Source organism: Gastrolobium bilobum, unplaced genomic scaffold, assembly GCF_033153095.1.
Source record: "Gastrolobium bilobum isolate Gb01-03AN ecotype WA unplaced genomic scaffold, APGP_CSIRO_Gbil_v1 utg1827, whole genome shotgun sequence".
Classification (NCBI taxonomy): domain Eukaryota; kingdom Viridiplantae; phylum Streptophyta; class Magnoliopsida; order Fabales; family Fabaceae; genus Gastrolobium; species Gastrolobium bilobum.
Genome location: NW_026898477.1, coordinates 135678 through 156828, shown reverse-complemented (window position 1 = coordinate 156828; position 21151 = coordinate 135678). Strand labels below are relative to the sequence as shown.

Genomic DNA, 21151 nt, shown 5'->3' with positions numbered 1-21151 from the left:
ATGTAATTGTTACTAAAGATCTACATTAATAGTAGCAGATGATCAAGACATTCATTATATGATTATCTATAATGTTTTATTTGGTTTGTACTCAATACTTATTATTATAATTGCAGTTGTAATTGTCATTATTATTATTTTTTCAAAATGAAAATTTTGAGAATTAGATGTATAGTTAATTTTTAATTTAGTTATAAGATTAATAAATGTGTAATGTAAAGAATAATATAAAATTTTATTAATATATCATGAATAATAAAAAATGTTCGTAGATTACTGCTTATGAGTATTGCATTTTATTCTTTTCCATTATTTTTTTCCTTTTATAATAGAACAATATCTAATTTTATTCACTAAGTTGAATTCTGACATTAATGAAAAATATTTTTTTGACTAGTAAAATTTAAATTTTCAGTAATTTCACTTAGGGTCTGTTTAGAAGATGGAATTGAAGTTATATTTCAAAATTTTAATTTCAATTCAAATTTCATCAAAATTAGAATCAGTTCACAATTATAAATTCTATCTAAGGGTTGCGCAAAAAATTACAGGACAGAGTTAAAATTCTAAGTTCAATTTTAACTTTACTGTTTAGATGTAAGATTTAGAATTACAAATTTCATATTAAAATTTACTTAATAATTTATTTTTTTGAGTATTTTCATTTTTTGATAAACTAATAAATAAGTCTCATGAATCAATAAAGATTATCCGTTAATTTTGCATTAATCTAATAGTAATTAAATAAGTAATAAGAATGGTAAATCTAAAATAATGATAAGTACAATTACCCTAAAGATAATCATAACATATAATTTACAGAATGTAATATTATTTTTGAAAACCAGTAGATTTAAGAAGTCATGCCTAATGTTTATTGAAAAAAAAAAATCTATCATTAACTAAATTTACACCCTTTACATTCGTGCTTCTTGAATGCTAAGGTGAATTCACGAATTTCCTTCCCCATTTCGAATAAAAACTTACTGAAATTGCATTGCAAGAAATGATTATTCATATTTTAAAACAATGACAGAATCACATTTCATTGATACAAAATGAATCAGCTGCTCGTATATAACATTTCCAAAGCTTACCAACATCCAGACATAGAGAACTATGAACAAATTTTTGGTGCACCCCTAGACGGATCCTATGCAAATTTCTAAGATCTCAGAATTCGCCTACATATGATAGTAAAAATGTACTACCGTCGCACTGAACAACATATGCACCTTGAATTTTTTCGAGAACTACAATTGCAACATTATCCACTTCAATGTGACGGCAAAAAGAAGCCCATAAAATGCAATGCGATGAAAATGCAATGACTATAGAAGCCCAGAAAAGAAGCCACTTCATTAATGTGACGAAATCCACTGAGATACAACTCTTCCAATTTGAACAACAACACATCACTACCTAGACGGTGTAACCCTCTAATCAACTCAACAACAGGAAAAACAAAAACAGAAGCCGGTGAAACTATTACAATACTCTAGGGTTGCTCAAACTGCAGGCTAACCTGCTTGTCAAATGTCAAGGGAGTCAAAGATGCTTGATTCTAAATGTCAGTAACAAAATAAATGCTACAGAATGAGATTCTCCTGGGGACCAAAATCAGTACTCAGCAGAACCAGATTGCAGGCCTAACATTTTAAGAGGGGCCATAAATAGGGTGAAGAAATTCTAATTCTACTCAACCTCTACTCCACAAAATTGCAGGCCCAGAAGCCTTACAGTACCACAGCAACCTTTTCTTGGGAAACAAGATAGGATGGATGAGCAATCAGGGGCTCATAGTGGTCGGCTCCAGCACCGCACCAACCTGTAAGTTAAAATTTGTTTAGAAAATTGGAAGAAATATTCAAATATTTCAAATTTTAAAAAGAAAAATAGAACATGAAAAAAATGGTAAAGACAATAAAATTTTTCTCTTCTGCTGATTGAACCTTTGTCCAGAATGAAACGAGCGATAAATAGAGAAAACATAACCTAACCGAAAATAAATAACTACTGAAAGCTTGAACAGAAATAGCATATGTATTGAAATTTGATCTCCATTCACCTGTTCCTTTCATAAAGAGGAAGAAGGGAAGTTCTGTAATTTGGCTCCTTGGACGATGCGGAAGGAAGAAAACGCAATTTTCTTCATCAACCATGGCATCTGAACCATGAGCTTGAACCTAAAAATGACGAACAAATTCAGTTGGAAGCATTATGACCGATGATTACTTGTGAATGTGAGCACAAACTAAACAGCACAAAGGGATGAATTTTGCATTTGCAGTATTTTTCATTTTTTAAGATTCCTGATCATGTCATTCAGTCTTCACTATATCACGTGTAATTATATCAGAACTCATGATGAATACCCATATCAAAAATGGGAAAACAGGAAACTCAGATCACCCCAAAAGAACTCCCATTTACAAGGACTCGTAAGCAATGATTTCAGGTCATAATAAAGCCTACAAATAGAAGTATGAAATTGAGCAAGCCACAAATAATTTACATTCACCTAACAGTCGGTAATCACTCCAACACACAGTACCATATTTCATTGATGCACCGAAACAAACAAATAATTAAGTGTCAAACATATCTGCAATGGCAGGCCAGGACTCCAGCTTCATACTATTCAATTCAATTAATAATTAATTGAGTATCATGGAGTGATTCATTTAATTCCTGGATGCAGTAGAAGTATAGAACAAAACCCTAGACATAAAATATATTATGAAAATTTCTCTACAATAAAATTAACGTAATTTTCAATTTGCTTTATAGTCGAGAACTGACATGCAGCAGAACAAAGAAATTAAACTTTTCTCTACATCACACTGCACACCTAACACAAATAGGAATTTAAGAATTGTTGTCAAATAATATTCTTAAATCAACGAAATAACTTGATCCATTAAAAGAAAGTAAGGGATCCCAGAGAGATCATACAACAAATTGTGCAACAGGAATACACACAGACACTAAAAAGCAATTCCAGGTCTCCATTGAAAGCTTCTGGATTTCTTACCACATATATCTCTCGTTTGAACTCTGTAGCAAGGCACTCAATTGCAATATCATCTCCGAAAGCTGCGGCACGACCTCCTCTATTCTCATCTACAGATAACAAACCCTCCTCAGTATATTGCAAAGTGATGATATCATATTCATCATCAGGAGAACCAGAGATCAACATGTATTTGGCCCAACTTGGACCATCATTCACGGGAATACATCTCTCTTTGTAAATAGACTCCGCCGCCATTTCTCTTCAATAGAAAAAAGTAGATAGTAAAGAAAACAAGCAAAACCAAACGAAACAAACATCATTATGAAACTTCCATGCCCCATTTCAACACTTCTCAAATCAAAACATGTATCTATTACAAGTATCTCATTTTTAGCAGGAAAAAAGAAATGCAGTTCAGAAACAATAACTTTTTATTCTTCATTCTCTTTCTTCTTTACACAATTTTACCTGTGAATTTTCTAATCTAACTAACAATGCACATTTCTATGCCTATTTTTTTCCACACTTCTCAAACCCATAAAAGAAGGAAAAAAAAACTCAGAATCAATTAATGCAAAAAAGTAAGAGAAAAATTTGAACAAAGAACAACTAATTTTTTAAATTCTTCTTTTTAATTCAAGAAAATAACATCCAGATTATGCAAAATCCGTCGATTCAAAAGAAAAGAAAAGACGGAGCACAAGGAAGCAAGCAATACCTTTGCATGCCGAGGTGAACGAGCTCGTCGATGGCCGAATCAAGAGCGAATCGATCCTCCTTCTTAGCCAACAACTTCACCTCCTGAACAACATGAATCCCCCACCCGTTTTTCAGATCCGGCGAGTACATGTGCCGAATCGCATCGTCGATCCCGTCTCTCTCCTCAAAACCCGCAGATCCAAGATCCTCCAAGAACCTCGCCACCGTCCTCCTTCTCAGCTCCCGCGCGTCCACGTCCTCGCTTCCCATCGCCTTCCGAGATGCCGTGAAGAGGCAGTTCCCGTCGGCGGAGACCTCGCCGCCGTGGGAGAGGCTGAAGACGACGGATCTGAGACCGGAGGAGGACGGCGACGAGGAGGATGAGTCTTCCTCTTCCAGTGGTGGCTTCCAGAGCACGCCCTTGGCATGGAGCCTCTGCAGGTGGCGCCTCTGCTGCTCCTCCAGGCCGACAACGTCTTCCCAGCCGCCGGCAAAGGTGCTACCCGTCACGTTCGCCGGAACGACTAGATCTACGGTTCCGATGGCTTCCATCGGCGGCGGCGATTTCGGATCCCTCCAAGGAAGCGCCGCCGGCGGCGAACCTTGGAATGGTTCGGCGACGGTGGTTGAATCACAGAGTAGCTTCCCCATTCCGATAAATGAATGCGTATTCACTGTGTTTTTTTTTTTTCTTTATTCGAAATGAAGAAATTTGATTTGTGCTTGTAGTTCAATGGCGGAGGAGTTGCAGAAGAGAGAGAGAGAGAGAGAGAGAGAGAGAGAGAGAGAGAGAGGGTAGGTTAACGGATAGATGGACGGAGCGGGAGAATTAGACACGTGGATAAATGTGAACGTTAACGTTATATATGACTTTAATAAAATGAAGCGAGAAGTGTTTAACAAAAAAAAAATGAAGAGAGAAGAAGTAGAGTCGTTAATGTAACAATGCTTGGAGTTTATTATAACTATCATTTAATATGGAGTTTATTATAACTATCATTTAATATTAAATTAAAAATTACTTTTTTTTTTTTTTTTTGGTTTATCTAATCTGATGTTGTATCATAGAAGATCTCTTATGTTGTAGACACATATGCGGCGGGGCCTGTCATTTAAAAAAAAAGTGTCACGATTTTTGACGTGTCTATTGAAAATAAAACTACTTTTATATTGCATAAGAATAGTTTTTTTCTTTTTTATGTTTTAATTAGACCTTATCATTCCTCAAGCTACTTAAGATAATCTTATCTCCGACTATTAAATCATAACCGTATAAAGATGAATTAATGGTGATAAAAGAATAAAGAGAAAAAGGGATAATCATTCAAAGGTGAATCAATTAATGTAAGAAAATAAATAAATAAAATGACGTAATTTTGAGATAGCTGAAGATAAACTTATCTCAAGTTGTTTCAGAAATATTTTTCTCTTTAATTAAATCTTTAGTAATTGCTCTCTTCTATTTTATTATGGTCGCATTAATAATATCTGTTTTGTTATCTGACTATAAAGAGAATAGATACATTATTTTAAAGTATTGTTTCCTCGTTTAATTTGAGACTGAAAAAACACGTTAAAATTATTATTTGTATCTTACATGGCATAATTAAGTGTTTATGTTCAAAAAAAATATATTAGGAAAACTTGTTTAAAATTTACGTTCATTTTTACTAAATAAACAAATTGATTTTTTCTCTCGTGCGTAATGAGTAATACACTAGTTCAATACTATATTATTATAAATTTATGATATCCTATTTTAAGAATAATATATATATATATATATATATATATATATATATATGTCTCACGTATTTCGTATTTCATGTTTAGAAGATTATAGACAAAATTTTTTAAAAACTGACATGAGAAGATTAATTTCCAACCATGTGAAAATATGTGAAGAAAAATATAGGACCTTATTTATTTAATGTCTATCAAAATAGCGATACACACATGACAAAGCATTATTGTAATCTTAATTCTCTCGTTATAAATTTTGATAAATAGAGAGATAAATACATTATTTTGTTTATCTATTCAGAATTGGGGATATCATCAAATGATTTTTTTTTTTTACATGACGTTGTTACATGAAAATTTAATTTCTATTTCTTTGTTGATAGATATTAAATTTTTGTAAAAAAAAATGTATAAAAGTAACGTGAAAGTTTAATATGAGATGGTCAATTGTTGCTTTTAACCAAATTGAATTGAAATTGAATCTCTCATTACAAAAATTTAAGATGTATTTAAAAATAAATTTAATATTGGCCACTAAATGTGGTTGTTGGTTGAGCAATAATATGATTAGGAAGTAGGAGGGGGAATATGCTCATCACTGTGGTGGTCCAACAAAAAATGCATCAGCCAAGCCATAATAAGGTTGATTATTGATTATTTATTATTTGCAATTTTCTAGAATCTTCCTATTGGATTCGGACAACTCATCTCGCACGTTTTGACAATCGCAAGTGACGAGTCACTATTTTAGTATTTGCTTAAAATAATATATTACTATTTTCATTACTATTAAATCTAGAGTAAATACATTTTTTAGTCCTCAGCAAATTTTTTGAGGTCCGTTTTAGTCCCTAGCAAATAAAAAAGTCATGGTCTCTAAAAAATTTAAAATAGTCTCATTTAATTGAAATCGTGGTCCCTTACAAATTTAAAAAAGACTCATATTAGTTCCTAAAAGCACTAAAATGGGTCTATTTTGAATTTTTTAGGACCACGACGGACCTTTTTATTTGTGAGGGACTAAAACGAAACGAATATCGTGAAATTTGCCGAGGACCAAAGAGAATATTTACTCTTAAATTTATCATCAATCTCCAATTTTAACAACTTTGTCGGGACTCGTGAGGTTACTTTAAATCTCAATTGTTTACATTTCAACGGAAAAAAATTTAAATTAATAACTAAAATAATTCATGTTTTTAAAATTATTTATAAATATACTTTGCATGTTGCTTATCAGTTTGGCTTAAAACTATACTAAATGATGATTTAAAAATTGTTAAAATAAACAATTAGTTCTAATACTTTCACTCGGCTAGAAATTTAGTACTTATGTATGTTTTTTATGTTGGTTCTTATGATTTTATCTATTTGAATTTTCTACCTTCATAATTTAAATTAATCAAATGGACCAATTAATTATTCATGATAAATAGGCATCAAGTACCTTATTGAGTACAAACTATAAGAGCAGAAAAAACAAGGATTAACATTTTAATGATAATGACCAGAATCTAAATGAGTGAATATATAAGAATTGATATATAATAAAAATAAACAGAGGAACTAAAATTTGAACTGGGTAATCATGACTTTTATAATTAGTAGCAGTTTATTTGTTTGCACGATGCACTTGGTTATTACTAAAACGTGGATAGCAATAGCTTACCAAAAAAAAAAAAAAAACGTGGATAGCAATGCACAACATGATCTACATCTACATGGACTCCTCAAATTTCCTTGGCTCAACTTGCATACCTTGATGATTTGGCGATTGATTCTGTGATGTGATTATACATAATTTAGATTGTCATCAACTCAATATGTATTATTTTTTATGATTTCTAGACAGAACTTACATTTCACACTGACCACTATGACTCTACGAGGTAGACATTGGATATGACTACTACCTCAATTATTCGTTTCTTCAACCCAAGCTGTTTTTCATATAATATTTAGTATTAATTACAAGCACTGATAAATAAAACCAATAGTACAAATACAACATTACTTATTATTAATGGGAAATACTATTCTCATTTTACATGAGGTAATTATCTCATTTTCTCTCACATCGAAAATCGCAGCCTTTTTTTTTTTTTTTTTTTTACTTTTTAATGGTGGACCCCACTTAAACTCTCTCTATAGCATAGATAATACTCTCATGTAACATAAGATTAATATTCCCCATTATTAATAGAGGATAACAGCTTAAAATCAGCTCAATTTCTTTGCCTTTCAGAGCTCTAGAACTAAGTCTGCAATGCACAACAACAAAAAATTGAGTCAGGCAGAAGAAGCAACACATAAGACTGAAACTGAAAGTGGGCATACTAGTAGGCACGTGAGAAATTAGTATTCAATGTAAGTCCTAACCTCTACTGAAATACAAAATATAATAGATCATAAATATCTATGGCCATTTTTTTTTTTTGAGTAGTTTCTGTAATTGATACGAAAATCTTTACTTGAGTCTTTTAAACTCTTCTTTACAACACAGATGGTGTACATTTAGTAGAGTGAGCTCAGTCACTCATAAAGCTGAAGATGCACCCTTTTATAGACTCTTCCATTATAGAGTCTATTCAAGAGTGCTATGAAGATAAGATCAATTGATGACAGACAAGAACCAAATTAATGGTTGATGATTATAGATGATTGCAGACCAAAACCAAAAGCAGGTGAACCACTCCAATGAGTGATGAAGAAGTGGACAACATTAATAGATTATATCAGTTCAGTTCTCCGTTATCAGTAGTGAACAATATCCATGGACTACGTAAGGTCACACCAAGTCACACCACTAACCACTAATATTAACCGGTGCCTTTTAACCACTAGTTACTAACATTCAAAACAAACAATTTGCTATGTAACTAACAATTTATTGGCCTTAGTCTTTAAGACTTGAGTGTAATTATGCTTTACGTACTAAACTAAAAGAACAACTAATTCTTTACCCCCCCCCCCCCCCCCAAAAAAAAAAAAAAGAACAACTAATTCTGTACCCAAAAAAAGGAGAACAACTAATTACAAAGGTTTAAACCGCAACAATCTTATTTAAAATTAATATGTTAAGATCATCTGAGAAAATTTTTATAACAAATAATTGCGAGTTTTTACTAATAAGGCTTAATTAATTGCTTTGTCAAATAAGATATATGTACGTTTTAAATACTTTTTTAATATTTATTAACTCTAAAAAGCAGGTGTCAACTTATATGTTTTTAAGATTGATTAACGTAAATTATTCATAATGAATGACTCCTACATAATAATTTATAATTTTTCATAACTCACTAATATATTAAATTTAAGATTACACGTGATAAGTAGTTAATAAAATCATAAAAGTAATTATTCATTTCCTTTTATCAAAACAAGACATTTCGGTAAATAAATTTTCACTTGGGTAAAAAAATAAAAAGAAATGCACAAAGAAAATTAGAATTTTTTTTTCTGACGAAGTAGCAAATACAGGTAACAGGTAACTTGCCGTGTATAATTCGGTCGACCTTTTATTGGGAAAATATTTATTATGGTCCAGGATCACCTAATAATCTGGTGCTCCCTCTCATAACATTAATTTTTGCTTTCTCTTTTTATTCTTGTTATTTTTTTTTTCACTTTTACTCTTCCATTTACACTAAAAGGCCATAAAAAAAACGTTGGTGCCCGATAAATAATCTCACATTAGCTCCCTGTCTTCTCATGGTATGCTCTAATTCCCTTGCGTAATTTTTAAAATGGTTCTGGACTATCTAAACAAATCATAGTCCCTCTCATACTAAATGACTATTTTATCCCTGTTTGTTATTAAAATATCTATTTTACCCCCTTTATATAACAGAAGAACCGGGTGCTGCTGCACCAATGCACCATGGAAAGATATCTCATTCCCTTAAACTTGAATACTTTCTTATAAATGTGATTTGCTTTTTTTAGCCTTTTTTTATTTATTTATTTATTTATTTTTTGGGAATTGTACTTCTTATTACATAGCTTGTTTTATTTGTTTTACACGTCAGATTAAAACTTCCTTAGCCCGTAGGTGCTTCCTTGTATGTCTAAGGCTTACTGGGCATTTTTTTTAATGGATAGCATGTACTATGAAACGTACAATATTATGTCATACTGACTTTTTTTTAGGAGACGTTTAGTATGTAGGATTCTTCAAGAATTTTGATAAACTGAATTTTTTAAATTTTAAATTTACTGATATTATTATAAACTGAATGTAAAAATTATATTTTTAAAAATTGAGATTCTTGACTAAATTTTTTTTTTCCTCTATCAAATACCCCCTAAAAAACATATTATGGAATTTGTTTACTTTTGCTTGGGAAAATCATTGATCTTTACACAATAACATCTAAAAACAACGATTGGCCAAAGACTCTTTCAAAATGAATTTGTAATTAAAATGAGATAGTAAATACATATTTATTTTTCATTTAATTTAATTTACTAAAATTTAAATGTGATTACATATTACCTTTATTTACTTTAAAGACAATTTTAATTTAAAAAAATTTCTTCGTATTATAATAACAATATAATGTTGTGCATTTAATGTCTTGTTCAAACACTACTAGTACTATGATAGGCATAATTTTTTTCATGTAGAATAATTAAACTTGAACTAAATGCAGCGGCACGTAACCGTGTCTTCTACCTCATTTAATAGTTAACTGTTGGAAAGAGACAGGTTCCTCGTATTCAACCCTTCAAGTTCAACCAACCCATGTCCGGTGCTTATTCTTGTGTAAAGAATGTCCACCTAGGTTGTGTATATTACAAAGGAAAATATATTTTGAGTAGTAAACAAAAATTATCGGATCCATTTTAATTTTTTAAAATAAAAAATTGATTTGTAATTTTTCTGAAATTCAAAATAGATCAATTTAATTGAAATTATATATTTTTTTTAAAATTCAAAAATGACTCCTCTTGTCCCTCAAAAGAATTAAATTTCTAAGGAAATATGAGTTGATTTTAAAAAAAAAAATTTTAAATTGGATACTGCAATATTTGTTGAATAATTACTTTACTCTATATTTGATTATTAATATAGAGTGATGAATTTCAGAGGAACAAAATTTGAAGAAAAAAATGAAATCTCTCTGTTACTCTCTCTTTTGCTGTTTGATGTATCTAGCTTTTTGTATCAAGAGCGGTTCAATTAGACAGCTTTTTATATCTACCTTTGTTTCAAATCTCTCTGTTACTCTCTTCTGTCTGTTTGCATTTCTCTCCAAACTCGATCGAATTAATCAATAAAATCAGTAAAAAATTAACAGTATCGATAAAACAGAACGAAGCAAAGAGAAGAAGGAGGAACTGAATGAACAGCTTATTGGTTTGCTAATGTTTGTTCATTCTCTTTGTTGCTGAGGAGATCGAATCAAACTGTGTCTTGTCTCTGCCAACCAACTCCACACGTACGTGTTCGTTTTCACTCTTCACAGGATCCTCCATTCACAAGTTGTTCGTATCCATTTGTTTTCTGGAACAACGCTTGGGAGACAGTTTAAATGACTCAGATTTTAAAAATTAATATTAACAATATTTAATTTACTTTCTAGGTTTTTCTTTGTTATTCACCCTTGCATCTTGATTTAACATGTTTTGAAAGGAAGTTCTTCAATTTCATTTGTGTCTGATTTATATCTTTGTGGTACTTGTTGTATAGAAATAGAATCTACCATTATCCCAATACTTATTTGTTGTTTACTTTCAAACTGAGATCACCTTTACTAAAATCTGCCTCTTTCCCCCTCTCTTGATGATCTATAAATAGTAATACTTTTCCTTTTGATGATCCAGAAAACTCCCAACAGTCTGTGCACAATTGCATTTATAATGATTAAATGTACATATATCACTGTAAGAAATTGTTTTTTCTATTTTCTGTTAGTGCTATTATTATTTATTTATTTCTCTTAGTTTTATTTAGTGACAGCAATGCTGTATAACTAGAGGTGTTTCTCAGTTAAATCCAGATTTTGACACTGACAGACTACATTGATTAGTATTTTCTAATTGTTGTCTCTTAAATGTGGGAGAATAAGCCAATACATAAATGATCTCTTTTGCGCATTATTTGTAATTTTCTTAATGCATAATTAGGCTGCTGCTATGTGAATAAGTTTACAGAAAATATCTCATTGCTCATTCTAGTTCCCTTTGGACAGTCAATGAGAAACAATATTGTCTTATGAAAGTCCAACTTTGATGAAAGATTTATGATGGCTTTCAATTTATCAATCTTATAGAAGCTTAATTAGAATTCAATTGTATTGTATGAGCTATCTGGAAATATACTCCAACGCCAACAATTATTTTGCACATCAACCCAGCATATGCTTGTATAGAAATGTGCTTTCAGAAAGAAGCATTGTTAATTATGTGAAAATGAACCTAAAGTTTGGCTCACCAATATGTTTTCATTTCACTTTGTTTCCTTTTTAACTAAATATTAATATAACTTAATTACAAAGTTAACATAACTAATTACTCGCTAGTGAAGAAGTTAACATTTGAGAAACCCTTAAATCCACATTGTAAGAGCCATATAAAATCCAACTATTGTCATCCTAATAGTCAAACGAGACTAGAATTTCTCTTTGATACGCAGTTTTTTATTTATTTATTATTTGGTAAGCAAAATAAACACTTTTTTTGCTGGTTCATTAAAATAAACATTCTTTAATACTTAGTTAACTATAAGAGAGATCACGTACCACTACTATTATGCATATATTATACATCTTGAGATATATAAAACCATTAATTAGCCTCATATCCCAAGGTTCTTTACATGGTATCAGAGTCTCGTGTCCCGGATTCGATCCTCGCCCTCCACTTTCTTTCAAGTGGAATTTCTTTGTTCGCACAGGTAAGTGAGCCTGTACATTGTCCACTCTTTAAGCCCAGTGATCTCTCGTGTGAGGGGGCGTGTTGAGATATATAAAACCATTAATTAGCCTCACCTAATAGCTTAAGCTTTTGGGTTGAATTGGTTCTTTACAATTCACGTACACTTAACAAGTCTGTACTCTGCAGTGCAGAGTCTTGATTTCAACAAAATGTAACATAAATTTTGTGTTGCATGAAACTTCAGCTGCTTCACTTCAGGACTCGTTCACAATTGAAATACATAAAGCAAATACAAAGAGAAACCTCTCGGTAAATCTGTGCAACGAGAAGAATTCCTAGGAACACAACGTATTCAAATGAGAAGAAAGCTGTTGCAGGCCTTTTATTTGACGACTTTGTAGGTTCACTAAACGTAAGGAACAGGTATTCTCTGTGTCAGGGCCAGCTACCATATCATCCCATAGCAAATCCGAAAGTAACATTGTTAGTTCTCCAACCCTTCCTGTCAAAAATTCATCACTGAATAAATACAAAGGACAAAGTGTAAGTACAAGATTATTTTACACCCGTGTAAATTAGACTCTCAATTTTAGTTGTTGATTCCATTTGCATCTAATGATGTTACTAATAAATTAGAGCAGTTAAATGCAAATAGATTAAATGTTAAAATTTAAAATGTAAGACTTGTTATTCTTATACGGGTATGAATCGGGAATTTTGTCAAAACTACATATAATAAATGTCATGTGCATCAATAATGAGAAGAAAGCATCCAAGGTTAAGGCTTCATACCATTCAAGGACAGATTGATAGCAGAAAATTACTGTTACTAACTTACCATTGCCAATAGGTTGATCATCCCACATGATGATAGGCAACACAGGAAGTGTGCTTCCTACGTACATCATTTCAGCAACAGCTTTAGCTTCATCCACAGTCAGATTTTTAGTTGATACACCTTTGAGAAGCCCTTGATCAACCAATTTAGGTGCCAGTTCAAGAAGCCTTTTTGCAGTGCAACCATGTAGAATATTATCAAACAAAGGCATGACAAGTTCCTTTTCTTGAGTTATAAAAGCAAAATTCCCATTTGGACCTTCAAAGGACATTAGGAAGATAATTCACATTTTTCATTGTTGCAAATAGTGGTGGCTTCATTGTTATTTTGGAAGTAATCACTTTAACCCCTTCTTTGTGCTGGGAAACATCTTGGTCAATTACTACTGCATAGAATGCAGATGTTGGACATCCTGATGATGATAACAAGAAATAACCAGGACCTGCAGCTAGTTGTATCAGAATGCTGTGAAGTGTTGACCGAGAAAAGGGAGAGGGTATCTTTGCTTTGGAGGCTGACCTTAAGAAACGATCAAGGTGAACATCCAACTCATAGAGGTATCAGACATAAACACCAAGATCAGAGAAAAATATGTTTCAAATGCAAAAATCAATGCTTTGTCTCATAAATATATAGTATTGAGTTGTATAGAGTAAACCAAAAATTAGCATTACCCATCTAAAATAATAGCCGTATCAAACACACCATATCCTCTATGTACCATGTTATCATCGATGGGGATTACCATCATTGCTGGATCATGTATTATACCTCCATATATACTAGAATACATTGCCGGGTATGGTTGTTTCTCCACTGAACTCCATCTATGATGAAGCTTTTCAAGCAACTGAACAATGCAACCACATGAAAATTGCAAAGTTTAATGGATAATATAAAACCTCAAGGAATTAATGATGGCAGTAAATGGGATTGCAGTCCAATTAAAACTACTTAAAATAAGTCATCATCTTAGAGAAATATAAAACCATAAACACGACCTTCACCCAACAATTGGTCTTATCTAATTTTTTGTTTGCATATATCTCTAGTCTCAACCATCCAAAGCATGTTCAAGCAATATGCAAATAATCGGGATTGAAAAGCAAATTGAGTAAAATATTTCCTCCTCCTCCTCTCTCTCTCTCTCTCCCTAATCTGACCAACACCAATTGTGAAATAATAGGCTTTGGTTTCACAGACACACACAGAGCTTATGAACAATTTAACTTCATAATAATGTATTGATTCCTGCAATTACTTAAAAAATTCAAGATGATACCAAAAGTGGGGCTTAAAAATCTCACCTCGGATGATGAAGAGAACAAGTGATCTCCAAAATTACTAACATACACTTTTACGTGTACGCAGGAAATAAAATTATCTTTAAACCCTATCTATTATTATTCAATATATATAAGTTTATAATATTTAATATAAACTTTACAATTTCAAAAAAATAATACCATATTCTAAAAAAAAATGCACCCCTTTGTTTGTTTGTGTTTTGGAATGAACACTTTATTGTGTCTGCTTTCACTGAATTGGACAAGATTATCTGGCTTGTGAGACAATAAATCGTCGTAAAGTGGATGGAAGCAATGTTCTGTAAAGAGAAAAAGAATCTTTCAGGGAAAGAATTTCTCCAATTGGACACTTACCTCATCTTTTTCTACTCGACGTACATCTTCTCTATTGATTTTTTTTATTGACAGGTTTAAATAATTAAATTAGTTTTTACAAGACATCAATATTCAATCATGTTATGATTTACAAAATAAAAGTATAATATAAGTATTTAAAATATGTATTTTATTAAATAAATTAAAAATTAATTTTTTATACATAATTAAAAATTAATTTAACTTATATAATGTAAATTTAAAAAATTTATATAATAATTTTAGTGTTTCAAGAACTAATATAACCCGCACCACTAGGGATAGCCTAGTGGTGTTGGGTGTGTTTAGGATGTATTAGGTATGCGGTTCGATTCCCTGTAATGTCCAAAAAAAAAAAAACTAATATAACCCTCCTCTGTTATGGTTTTCGTGTTGTATTTTTCTTCGCTTGCCGGCCTTTGTGAGTCCAAATAAAACCCAACTCTTTCTAGGGTTCGTTTTTCTGTGATTAATATAAATAAATTATTTATATTGAGTCCAAAAAATGTTGTTGTGAGAAGAAATTAAGGTATTTTTATAATTATAATTTATTTTAGGGTTATAATAGTCTTTCTCATTATAATTTTTTCATCTTTCAACTCAATACGATATCGTTTTGAAAGTGAATGTAGATAATTTATCTACATTCACTGTAGAAATATTAAAGCCTTTTATATAATGAGAAGGTGAACAACTATTGTCTAATTAAAAAATTTCACATTTTTATAAGGGTTCATTTTTTCTACAGTTACTGCAGATAAGATAAGTTATCTGCAGTAAGGCCAATACGACGTCGTTTTGGGTAGAAATCATGGTATTTTTGTAATTTTAATTTATTTCAGGGTTATTATAGTCTTTATAATTATAATTTTCTAATTTTTCAATTCGAAAACGACGTCGTTTTGAAAGAAAATGCAGATAACTTATCTGCATTAACTGCAGAAATATTTTTCTGTTTTATAATCGTTTGCTTAAATTATAAAAAGTAAAAATTCTAAGCCATATCTATTCATTTTCTTTCTTTTGGTTTGATCTGCATACGTGCTCATTTTCAGTTTGGGATATCTAGAGATAACTCATGACCTACTCTATTTATTTTTTCTTATTTTTCAATTATTTTAACCAATTGATTTAGACATTCATAAAAAATATTATAAATTACTTACTTGGTGATCTTGCAATCTTAAATTATTTACGTCACACTTGGTCAAAGTGTGATATTGCAATCTTAAATACATAAGCATATACTAAAAGACAAACAGAAAGAGAAGAGAAAAATATGTGCATAAGCATATATTGCAATCTTAAATGCATAAGCATATACTAAAAGACAATCTTATATTAATATTACATCCTTAAAGCCATCATATCGTGTTTTAAATTATTTACTTAGTGAACTCAAAGACACGATATGATTGCTTTAAGGATGTAATATTAATATTCATTATATCCAAATCTTTACAAATATCTTAAATCTTAATTTGGTTAAAATAATTTTGAGTAATGAACCGAGAAGTAATGAACCAATACTCTAAATAAATTGAAGGATTTTATTTTCCTTTTCCAAATACCATAAGGTTGGGATTCCACTTTACCGAACTTAACACAAAATATTGTTGTTGAGAGATAGAAAAACCAAGTCTATGCCTTGAAAGTGTTAATCAATCTTTATATGTTTTACCATCATAATCAACTTAATCTAATTTGAAATACGTTGAAAAAATTGGCATCTGCTACGATGTTGTCTTTCTTTTGAAATTAGTTGGAGGATAATATCCTTTAAGTATATACGCTTCAATCTCAAACTTAACTCCTCCATGCAGCATGAGCTTTAGCTCCACCCTTCATTAGCAACATTAAGAGAAGACACACAATTTACAATCTCAATCCAGTTAAAAAAAAGACAAATGTCAGGGAACGTAATTGATTATTACCTCCATTGTGGAACCTCCATTTGCAGGTAGCATCTAAGCAACATGGCTTCAACTTTACTCTTGTCTTGAAAGAATATTGAAGACACAATATTGATTAGATCATATATGTAAATACGTCAATCTAAATAATAACTTTTAGTATGCCGCAAAAAACTGTTAGAAAAAAAAATGCATAATGTCAAACAAAAAGATATGACTTTAAAGAATAATAATTTAGGGACGTGAAAATGTTTTTTCACACCTTTTAGTAGGAATATCTGGGTAGCCTTTTCCTTGTAAAAAGATAGAATTCAAAATCATCCCGTCGACTTTGCTTTACAACCGACCTGCCAACAAAAAATGAAAATTATTACATGTTCATCTAATAGAAGAACAACTTGAGAAGATGAAGAAGATAAACAGAAAGAGAAGAGAAAAATATGTGCACAGAAGCTGATTACCAAATCACCAAATAAAAAGACCCAGCAACACATTCTATTTATACACGAAATAATCTTGTTATTTTACAATATTTTCTTAATGTTTTTTATTTTTTTATGCAGCATTAATAGGGCTAACAATTATCCATGCAAAAAGAAATGGGATGAACAACAAAAGAAAAGTAGAGGTCTTTTTTAATCATAATATACAACAAAAGAAAAGTAGTGAGACATTAAATGAGCTGTCTACCACAAAAAAATTTCCAAAAGTTTTCCAAACATGACAGTTAAAAATTCCAATTTCAAAATTTAAATTTAAACCTAAATTCAAAATTTAAAAGAGTTGAGTTATTATTAATTGAGAAATTCCAATGTAGAAAGCCACTGCCACCAAAAATTGTTCATATAATTTTTCATTTAATTTATTTCCAAATTTTGAATTTATTTTACAGTATAAATAATTTTGTTATTTTACAATATTTTTTTAATGTTTTTTGTTTTTTTATGCAACATTAATAGGGCTAACAATTACCAACGGGGGTTGGCTCAAGTGGTAAGGTACTTGGGTTCGCTTAAGGAAGGACTCGAGTTCGAGACCTTGTGTATGCAGAAAATCCTCGCTGGGAGACTCACCTGTCAATGCTAGGTAACCTACCCGGGTCAGACTGGACATAGTCGGGACGAAGCCCCGGAAACCAGTGGAGCAATCCAAAAAAAAAAACAATTATCCATAAAAAAATAGTGGGATATACAACAAAAGAAAAGTAGAGGTTTTTTTACTTATAATGTACAACAAAAGAAAAGGAGGTGGGATATTCTTACTACCAAAATTTTCTACTACCAACTCACTACCTATCTAATCACCATTTGATCAACATTTTCTCTTTTTTGAAAAAGTTTTTTGCATTCTCTCTCTTTGATTCAATGGTGATTAGATAGATAGTAAGTTAGTAGTAGAAAATTTTGATAGTAAGAATATCCCCTCTCAAAGAAAAGTAGTAGGACATTATATGAGCCACAAAAAATTTTCCAAATTTTTTTCCACCATTACAAAGTTAAAAATTCAAATTCAAAATTCGAATTTATACATAAATTCAAAATTTAAAAGAGTTGAGTTATTATTAATTTGGAAATTCCAATGTAGAAAGCAATGAGATATCAAATGAGTTGTCTACCGCAAAAAATTGTTCACATAATTTTCCATTTAATTTATTTCCAAATTTCGAATTTATTTTACAATATAAATAATTTTGTTATTTTACAATATCTTTTTAATGTTTTAGTTTTTTTTATGCAGCATTAATAGGGCTAACAATTACCCATGCAAAAAATAGTGGGATATACAACAAAAGAAAAGTAGTGAGACATTAAATGAGCTGTCTGCTACCAAAAATTTTCCAAAAGTTTTTCCACTATTAAAAAGTTAAAAATTCAAATTCAAAATTTAAATTTAAACATAAATTAAAATTTAGAAGAGTTGAGTTATTATTAATTTGGAAATTTCAATGTAGAAAGTAGTGAGATATTGAATGAGTTGTCTGCCACCACAAATTGTTTACATAATTTTCCATTGATTTTATTTTGAATTTTCAATTAAATTTTATATTTTTTAATTTCCATTATTTACTAAAGACGGAAAGTTTTCAAATGACATGTAGTGTGAACACGAGTGACACATCATCAAAGTTTCCAAAGAATATGTTTCCTTTATTTATATATATATATATATATATATATATATATATATATATATATATATATATATATATATATTATTGCCACACTCTGGACCAGAACCAAACCTAATATGAGTTCCTGAAGCCCAAGTCCCAGCCCACATGCCTCTTACCATCCCAACATCCCAAAAGAGGGGTTTACATTTCATATCAGATTAATTTTTTTATCCCTTGTCAAATTCAATTTTAAAATTGAGTAAAATGATAACTCCTGATTAGCTTATATTATCTAAATTGCATATTGATATGAAATGTTGGTGAAAATAAAGTGTCAACCCGTAAATGGAGATGATGAACTTAATATTCAGCAGGCTTGAGAAACTCGAGTATGTATGAACTAATACTAATATTAAACTAATCTTGTATTAAAAAAAAAAATTAAACTAATCCAAGTAATGGGGGAGGTGTGTGTAATATTGGGTCGGTCATTAGGGATGCAAGATGAAAGAGTAACAACAATGGAGAGACTTTGTGAATCCAGGAAAAAAGGGGTATTTATAAGAAAATTCCCCTAGTGCGAGGAGTATGATGTTAAAATTGTTATCTAATGGAGCAACATGCAAAGATATAGTAAACTTATACAAGATAACGAGGTGAATGTGTATGAGAGTGAGGGAAAGAATGTATATAATTTTGATAGAATCCTTACTCTTGTGAGATTAAGGCTTTGTTTGATAGTTTCAAGCGGAGGAAAAAGAAAGAAATTCAAGGAGAAGGAAGGAAGGGGAAATGAACGGTATTCTCTTCCCTTATTTGGAAGTTAAAAAAATAGTAAGAAAGAAAAATGGAAGGTTAATAAAATATTTTTATCATTTTACCATTTCTTTAAAAATTAATATAATAATTATACTTTACAAATAAAATTTAATTTAAAATTTCTAAAAAAAAAAAATTATGTGATTTTTATATTTAAAAATATTCTCCCTCTAAAAATTGTTTTCTCTCTCTAAAAATTAATTTTCTCTCTCTAAAATGATCTATTTCATATTATAACTATATTAAATTATTAAAAAAATTATAAATTTTATGCTTTCAGGTACTTGGGCTTCAAGAAGACACTTCGTTTAGACCAGGGGCGAACCTGTATTGGACATTGGGGCAAGTGTGTGCAAGTGTACACACAAATTTCTGAAAAAAAAAAGAGGGAGTATATTTTGTGTCCTCAACAAAAATTAAAATTACAGGACCCAATTTAATCTCTTAGGAAAAAAAAAAGTTGACTCTCGGTTTCTCTGAATTCCAAAATAGACCCGGTTAGTCGAAATTGTGGTTCCTCTGAAATTCAAAGAAGACCTATATTAATCCCTCAAAAAGACTAACATGGGTCTATTTTGAAATTCAGAGGGATTAGGGCTGGCAATATGGGCTGGCCCAGCCCGTCGAAAATGGGTCAGCCCGCCCCAGCCCGTTTTGACAAAATGGGCTGAATTGAGCAACCCGTCCCGTTTTATGAGTGGGCTGACAGGGTACGGGCCAACCTGCCTAAAATAAAAAAATTCATAAAAAAATTTATAAAATATAAATTCTGCATAAAAAATCCGTAAGAATATTAAAAAAATTCATAAAAAAATCTGCAGCATAAAAAATCTGCATAAAATCCTAATGTGCATATGAAAGTCCAACAAAAATTCTAAAGGTATATATGAGAAACCACAAGGAACAAAATAAAAATCAAACTCAAATACATTACTCTATTTGAATAATAAAAATTAGTTACATTCAGCGGTGACCATCCTTGCAAAAGTAACGAGGTGCTTTTCGGTCAAACAAGAATATTGATCCAGCTGGAAAAAAGCAATAGCAATTAGCAAATAATGTCAGAGATTTCTAGAATCGAAGAAAAACTTTTTGGTGTACAGCGCTTTCATGTGGGTCAGTGGACAGTGGGTGCCTGATTGTTTGCGTGTGTGAAGAAAATGTTTTGATAATTTGATCTTATCTGATTTGGGTAATATAAAAAAAAAACGGGTTTGTCGGGCTAGCCTGCTCCCGTGGCGGGCCGAGCCCGGCGGGCTGATGGGTTTGGTGGGGCGGGTTTGGTGGGCTGAAAAACTCAACCCACCCCACCCTGTTTGGCAGGCGGGGCGGGCCAGCCCAGCGGGCTCAGCCCATTTTGCCAGCCCTAAGAGGAATCACGAGTCAATTTTTTTCTAAAGGTTAAATTGAGTCCCGTGATTTTTGTTGAGGTCAAAATGTACTTTATTTTTGTAGTAAGTTTCAATT

At 31.1% G+C, this 21151-nt stretch overlaps 1 protein-coding gene and 1 pseudogene across 1 annotated transcript; both read right to left on the bottom strand.

Annotated features, from left to right (window-relative positions):
• Positions 1-1196: 1196 nt before the first annotated feature.
• LOC133316650 (uncharacterized) lies at positions 1197-4563 on the bottom strand. Its single transcript, XM_061518432.1, has 4 exons — positions 3735-4563; positions 3035-3275; positions 2069-2186; positions 1197-1828 (listed from the first exon to the last, which is right to left on the bottom strand). Exons 1-4 carry the CDS (start codon positions 4364-4366, stop codon positions 1737-1739), a joined length of 1083 nt encoding a protein of 360 aa, XP_061374416.1. The 5' UTR covers positions 4367-4563; the 3' UTR covers positions 1197-1736.
• An 8045-nt stretch (positions 4564-12608) lies between these two features.
• LOC133316662 (D-amino-acid transaminase, chloroplastic-like) lies at positions 12609-14533 on the bottom strand (annotated as a pseudogene).
• Between the last annotated feature and the right edge of the window lie 6618 nt (positions 14534-21151).